The sequence below is a fragment of the Sinocyclocheilus anshuiensis genome, unplaced genomic scaffold (genome assembly GCF_001515605.1).
Source record: "Sinocyclocheilus anshuiensis isolate Anshui unplaced genomic scaffold, SAMN03320099.WGS_v1.1 scaffold1145, whole genome shotgun sequence".
NCBI classification, from domain to species: domain Eukaryota; kingdom Metazoa; phylum Chordata; class Actinopteri; order Cypriniformes; family Cyprinidae; genus Sinocyclocheilus; species Sinocyclocheilus anshuiensis.
The window spans coordinates 289,818-297,586 of record NW_015557118.1 but is presented as its reverse complement, the minus strand read 5'-3'; the positions used below and the strand labels follow the sequence as shown (position 1 = coordinate 297,586).

At 35.0% G+C, this 7,769-nt stretch overlaps 1 protein-coding gene across 1 annotated transcript in view; it reads right to left on the bottom strand.

Moving 5' to 3' along the window:
- Positions 1–7,769, bottom strand: part of bmpr2b (bone morphogenetic protein receptor, type II b (serine/threonine kinase)) — a 94,437-nt gene that overhangs the window by 15,286 nt on the left and 71,382 nt on the right. The window contains exon 7 of the mRNA XM_016472806.1: positions 4,374–4,488. Coding sequence (XP_016328292.1) covers positions 4,374–4,488 — 115 coding nt within the window. The remainder of the gene's footprint in view (positions 1–4,373; positions 4,489–7,769) is intronic.

Here is a 7,769-nt window from a genome sequence, read left to right as displayed (position 1 = left end):
GATATGGGTGTCATGCCATAACATATTTTTAATACGACTGAGTTTATATTTAATGTGAATAAAAACATTGCAAGTTAGGCTACTAATCATAACATTTTCATTGTACAGAAAGAGAGCAAAGAACATTTACATTATCAAAGAACATTTTCACTGACAGTCTAGAGTTCAAGCACTCTCAAAAACTCCCATTAAAATAACTGAAGCTGTTTAAACTATGAAATTAATATCTTACAGATTTGTACACACATTTGCACTTTGTTGTTTCTGACGAGAGAATTCGCCAGAAAGAGGTATTCAGGCAGCGAGCGAGTGAAGAAAACACCAGCATTTTAGCGATGACTCATCTGAACACCTCTGATTGGTCATTGCATTCAGAAGCTCAACAGCATCGTGTGTGATTGGTTAATGCGCAATGCTGTAAAAACCAGCGAACGCAGATTTGAATTTAGCAGCTGATGATATGACGCGCTGAACGTTCTAATCACGCCGGTGTGATTGTATTAAATGTAGAAAATATTAATCGGCTATTTTTTGTCTTTTGGAAGCTGCATTCAAAATCCACTTGGCTCAAAAATCTGAGGGGGCACGTGCCCCCTCACTTTGAATGGGCATGACGCCTCTGATCAGACATAAACATCCCGTGATGTTGTAAAAGGATGTCTCAAGTATAGGCCTATATTATTCTCAACCGGCTTCTCCTTTTCTTCTGCTTTTATCTTTAACTTCTAAAGATTATTACACTTAGATTTTAGACTACTGTCTTAGAGTTTTAGTAGAATACACTCAGTTTGGATTTTGTATTAATTTTTTATCTTTTCCTTTAATTTTAATATTTCACTTTTCTCATTTGTAATTGTTATCACTGATTCATGATAGTTGTCTTTAATAAACTCAAAAAATAAATAAATTTTACTAAATCCAAACTCTTGAATGGTAGTGTTTCGTTTTACTCAATTAATTCCCAATAGATAAAATCGGTAACACTTTAGTATAGGGACCAATTCTCACTATTAACTAGTTGCTTGCCTATAATTAACATACTGGCTGTTTATTAGTGCTTATAAAGCACATATTCTGCATGACCATATTCTACATCTCTAATCCTACCCAATACCTGAACTTAACAACTTAGTTCCACACTACATTTTGTCTCATTAAATACAGTATCTTGTTTCACTTGACATCATGAAAATGACCCAGTTAAACCTCTAAACACAGATATCAACAGGTTTACAGCAACAAGGCTTCATTCCTTCAAATGGGCAGCCAAATATACCTCAAGCTGGTGAAGAATAAAGAAAGAGCTAGAATGAAGGATGTGTGTGTGTGCACAGATGTAGAGGTGACCCTCACCTCCTCTCAGCAGCTCGGTGTGCAGGTAGGCCAGTCCTCTCGTCACCGAATGTGCCAGACGACAGGAGCTCACCCAGTCCAGCGTGTGCAGACTCAGGTACCGACACAGAGAGCCCTGCAAACAGACACAGTACAGTTAAACTAGCACATACACACACAGAGCCTGTAACTGCTGAAACGCACCACTAAAAGGGTCATGAAAGAACATGGACATGGTAGTTATTGCAGTAGCAGCAACATCTCACTTGTAGACAATAAGAACTGTGCTTTTAACACTGCTCTACAATAACAATCTATCCACATCAATATTGCTGCTTTTTTCTCATCATTGCTTTTACATCAGCATTTCAAATCTCTGCAGAGCAGATATGAAACTTATGAAGCTCTTGAATAATGAATTGGAGCTTCAACAAAGTTGAATGTAAAGCCGCCTGCAACTAATTACTGCCTCTGGGGTATTTAGGCAACGCAAATAAAACTACCAGCAACAGCAAACAGTGCTGTACATAACAGAGAATTTTTTAAGTAATACTGTAGATTAGATTTAATTAGTTCAACAGGAAGCTTTTGTACATACAGTACATGCAGTGCTGTAGAGAGGCGGATGTAATTATGTATGTTGTAGAAATATCAATAACTGTCATACTGTGAGCCAATTCAAAAGGTGGGTCAAATAGTTGCTTATTAGTTAACTGTCACTGTGGCATGCTGCGTTTAACATTGAATTGTAATCTCACTAAGGTCACTGTCCTGATGGCAAGCTCTTGAAATACTGCGACATAGGACTGAAAAAAAAAAAAAAAACTATTGTGGCTGATGCGACAAATGTGAATGAAGTGATGATTACAGAATTTAATTTTGGTTCACTCTTGTCGCAATGAAATATTTTATTTGCAACATTGTTTTGCACTTGGTTGAGCATTGTAACCAATCATAGATGTGTTTGTTGATGAATCCAGTGGTCAATCAAATGAGTCTAGAATACAGGCATTGTTGCATTTTTTTATTTCTAAATGAAAGAACCTGGCATGCAGTTGTCCTACACAAAACACATATTTAAATGTAAATAAGATAATAAAACATAAATAACATAGTATTATGATATGGTTACAATATAAGTAAAATAGACAAATCATTTTAAAATTAACAAAATATAAGGTAATATAATATGGTTACAACTAAACTAAAATCAACAATAAATATATTTTTTAAATTGAATATTATAATTAGTAATAAATTAAACAACGTATTTTTTATAAAATATATATTTTTTGTAAAATTTTAAAAAGATGATTCACATATATGGTAATATTGTAACATGGTTACAGTATAACAGATAAATAAGATAGTTTTATGATATGGTTACAGTATAAGTAAAACAGACAACAAATCTTTTTTTATAAAATCAACAAAATAAAATAACGTAGCCTAATATAATATGGTTACAACTAAACTAAAATCAACAATAAATATTTTTTATAAAATATTATAATATAATTATAATATAAATTAAACAACATACAGTATTTTTATAAAAAAAAACTTTTTGTAAAATTAAAAAAAAAGATTCACATATAAGGTAATATTATAATATTGCTACAATATAACTAAAATCAACAACAAATATTTTTTATAAACAATTAACCTAATAATTGAGAAATGTATTAATCATGCAGCCTTGCAGTGCATGTTAATAATAGCGAATTGGCTCTGCACCGATAACAACGACAGATTTTTGACCTGTCATCTAGGATGGAGGGGTGCAAGAGAAAACTAACAGACTACAGGGCGCTCTGGGTAGACAAAGAACATTTTCACTGACAGTCTAGAGTTCAAGCACTCTCAAAAACTCCCATTAAAATAACTGAAGCTGTTTAAACTATGAAATTAATATCTTACAGATTTGTACACACATTTGCACTTTGTTGTTTCTGACGAGAGAATTCGCCAGAAAGAGGTATTCAGGCAGCGAGCGAGTGAAGAAAACACCAGCATTTTAGCGATGACTCATCTGAACACCTCTGATTGGTCATTGCATTCAGAAGCTCAACAGCATCGTGTGTGATTGGTTAATGCGCAATGCTGTAAAAACCAGCGAACGCAGATTTGAATTTAGCAGCTGATGATATGACGCGCTGAACGTTCTAATCACGCCGGTGTGATTGTATTAAATGTAGAAAATATTAATCGGCTATTTTTTGTCTTTTGGAAGCTGCATTCAAAATCCACTTGGCTCAAAAATCTGAGGGGGCACGTGCCCCCTCACTTTGAATGGGCATGACGCCTCTGATCAGACATAAACATCCCGTGATGTTGTAAAAGGATGTCTCAAGTATAGGCCTATATTATTCTCAACCGGCTTCTCCTTTTCTTCTGCTTTTATCTTTAACTTCTAAAGATTATTACACTTAGATTTTAGACTACTGTCTTAGAGTTTTAGTAGAATACACTCAGTTTGGATTTTGTATTAATTTTTTATCTTTTCCTTTAATTTTAATATTTCACTTTTCTCATTTGTAATTGTTATCACTGATTCATGATAGTTGTCTTTAATAAACTCAAAAAATAAATAAATTTTACTAAATCCAAACTCTTGAATGGTAGTGTTTCGTTTTACTCAATTAATTCCCAATAGATAAAATCGGTAACACTTTAGTATAGGGACCAATTCTCACTATTAACTAGTTGCTTGCCTATAATTAACATACTGGCTGTTTATTAGTGCTTATAAAGCACATATTCTGCATGACCATATTCTACATCTCTAATCCTACCCAATACCTGAACTTAACAACTTAGTTCCACACTACATTTTGTCTCATTAAATACAGTATCTTGTTTCACTTGACATCATGAAAATGACCCAGTTAAACCTCTAAACACAGATATCAACAGGTTTACAGCAACAAGGCTTCATTCCTTCAAATGGGCAGCCAAATATACCTCAAGCTGGTGAAGAATAAAGAAAGAGCTAGAATGAAGGATGTGTGTGTGTGCACAGATGTAGAGGTGACCCTCACCTCCTCTCAGCAGCTCGGTGTGCAGGTAGGCCAGTCCTCTCGTCACCGAATGTGCCAGACGACAGGAGCTCACCCAGTCCAGCGTGTGCAGACTCAGGTACCGACACAGAGAGCCCTGCAAACAGACACAGTACAGTTAAACTAGCACATACACACACAGAGCCTGTAACTGCTGAAACGCACCACTAAAAGGGTCATGAAAGAACATGGACATGGTAGTTATTGCAGTAGCAGCAACATCTCACTTGTAGACAATAAGAACTGTGCTTTTAACACTGCTCTACAATAACAATCTATCCACATCAATATTGCTGCTTTTTTCTCATCATTGCTTTTACATCAGCATTTCAAATCTCTGCAGAGCAGATATGAAACTTATGAAGCTCTTGAATAATGAATTGGAGCTTCAACAAAGTTGAATGTAAAGCCGCCTGCAACTAATTACTGCCTCTGGGGTATTTAGGCAACGCAAATAAAACTACCAGCAACAGCAAACAGTGCTGTACATAACAGAGAATTTTTTAAGTAATACTGTAGATTAGATTTAATTAGTTCAACAGGAAGCTTTTGTACATACAGTACATGCAGTGCTGTAGAGAGGCGGATGTAATTATGTATGTTGTAGAAATATCAATAACTGTCATACTGTGAGCCAATTCAAAAGGTGGGTCAAATAGTTGCTTATTAGTTAACTGTCACTGTGGCATGCTGCGTTTAACATTGAATTGTAATCTCACTAAGGTCACTGTCCTGATGGCAAGCTCTTGAAATACTGCGACATAGGACAAAAAAAAAAAAAAAAAACTATTGTGGCTGATGCGACAAATGTGAATGAAGTGATGATTACAGAATTTAATTTTGGTTCACTCTTGTCGCAATGAAATATTTTATTTGCAACATTGTTTTGCACTTGGTTGAGCATTGTAACCAATCATAGATGTGTTTGTTGATGAATCCAGTGGTCAATCAAATGAGTCTAGAATACAGGCATTGTTGCATTTTTTTATTTCTAAATGAAAGAACCTGGCATGCAGTTGTCCTACACAAAACACATATTTAAATGTAAATAAGATAATAAAACATAAATAACATAGTATTATGATATGGTTACAATATAAGTAAAATAGACAAATCATTTTAAAATTAACAAAATATAAGGTAATATAATATGGTTACAACTAAACTAAAATCAACAATAAATATATTTTTTAAATTGAATATTATAATTAGTAATAAATTAAACAACGTATTTTTTATAAAATATATATTTTTTGTAAAATTTTAAAAAGATGATTCACATATATGGTAATATTGTAACATGGTTACAGTATAACAGATAAATAAGATAGTTTTATGATATGGTTACAGTATAAGTAAAACAGACAACAAATCTTTTTTTATAAAATCAACAAAATAAAATAACGTAGCCTAATATAATATGGTTACAACTAAACTAAAATCAACAATAAATATTTTTTATAAAATATTATAATATAATTATAATATAAATTAAACAACATACAGTATTTTTATAAAAAAAAACTTTTTGTAAAATTAAAAAAAAAGATTCACATATAAGGTAATATTATAATATTGCTACAATATAACTAAAATCAACAACAAATATTTTTTATAAACAATTAACCTAATAATTGAGAAATGTATTAATCATGCAGCCTTGCAGTGCATGTTAATAATAGCGAATTGGCTCTGCACCGATAACAACGACAGATTTTTGACCTGTCATCTAGGATGGAGGGGTGCAAGAGAAAACTAACAGACTACAGGGCGCTCTGGGTAGAGCAATGATTATCTACCTGTAAGTGTACATCAGAGCCATAAAAGCCAATCGCTTTCCCTCAAGCCCTGTCTGAGTCTCCATGTTACCATAGCAACAGGGAAAATTATGTTATCCCCGGACACTGGTCCAGGCATTCCGTCTTTCTAACAACGTGTGACAGACAGAACACTGACTAATACAGACAGACGTTGCTCCAAAACCTAGTGTGCTGCTTTTGCTGTCTACTGCCCACATAGGCAGCTGTCTTCTAAGGCAGCATCCTAACTGACATGGAACCCTATAAGGGATGTTTCAGAGCTCTTTTTAGGCACATATGCCACACAAAACAACAAAAATGGCTCCTCACATGAAGTGCATGGTAGACTTGACTCATAATTGCTTTCACTGAAGTCTGACTTTAGCATGTTGCTAAGCAAATGACAGGATAACAATAGAGAGCACACACACATTTATGACAAAATTCAATTAACTTTTCTATTCATGCTTTTCAACCTTGAGTAACTTTAAATGACATTTCTGTCTTTCTATTGTATGAACCACAGATTCTGGGATGGTGTTTTGCATGAAATGCTGTCTAGGAATTTAAAATTTGAACACCACAAGTTGCAATATTCCTTTAAAGAGACCTATTATGCCCCTTTTTAGAATATGTAATATAAGTCTCAGGTGTCTCCAGAATGTGTCTGTGAAGTTTCAGCTCAAAACACCCCACAGATAATTTATTATATCATTTTGAAAATGCCTATTTTAAACCATATTAGTTTAAACTTCTGATATGCGGTTTTCTGAGCGCACACATCCGAAGCACGCGCACAGAAAGCGGCTGTCACAGCATGAGTACTAAACTAAGTTCTCTTTCATGTCTTATTGCACTTAAACTGTCAAATACACACAAGTTTATGCTAAAAACACACGAGTTACAAAAACATTCAGTTATGTCTGTGAAAGTAAACAGCTGGGAAAGATGCATGTTTATATTAGATCTGTGTGGCAGCAGCAAAATATACAGTAAATAAATCCACTGCTCTCTTGTCTGGGACTCTAAGGGTGCTTTCACACTAGCACTTTTGGTGCGCACCCGGGTTCGACTGACGTTAGAGTTCGGTACGTTTGGATGATGTAAATGCGGTCTTCCGAACTCCGGTGTGCACCCGCGAACCGTACCCGAGTCCGCTTAAAAAGGGTGGTCTGGGGTACGGTTCAAGTGAACTCCGGTACGGTTCGCTGCTGATGTGAACGCAATCGTACCAAATCACGGAAGTGAACCGCTATTAATAACGTATTATTGGATAAAAATGTGTGTTGGTGTGTTTCACTCACTTTCTTGACGAGTGTGACTGACGCGCTGAAAGCAGAGAGCTGTATATCTAATTTCTGTTCACCTTCAGAGTACTTTAGAGCATTTGCAGTACATTCGTAAGGCAGACGCAAGTGCTGTTATGTACTGAAGCTTTGGAAACAAAACCAACGGTTCAAAAACATAAATATAAAATTGAAGAGAGCCTCGCTACGCATTTTGCCGTCTTCTCCTGCGCCATCGTTACTAAGCAACAGGGTAAACAGCTGCTGGCTTGATGACGCAAACGAACCGCGGT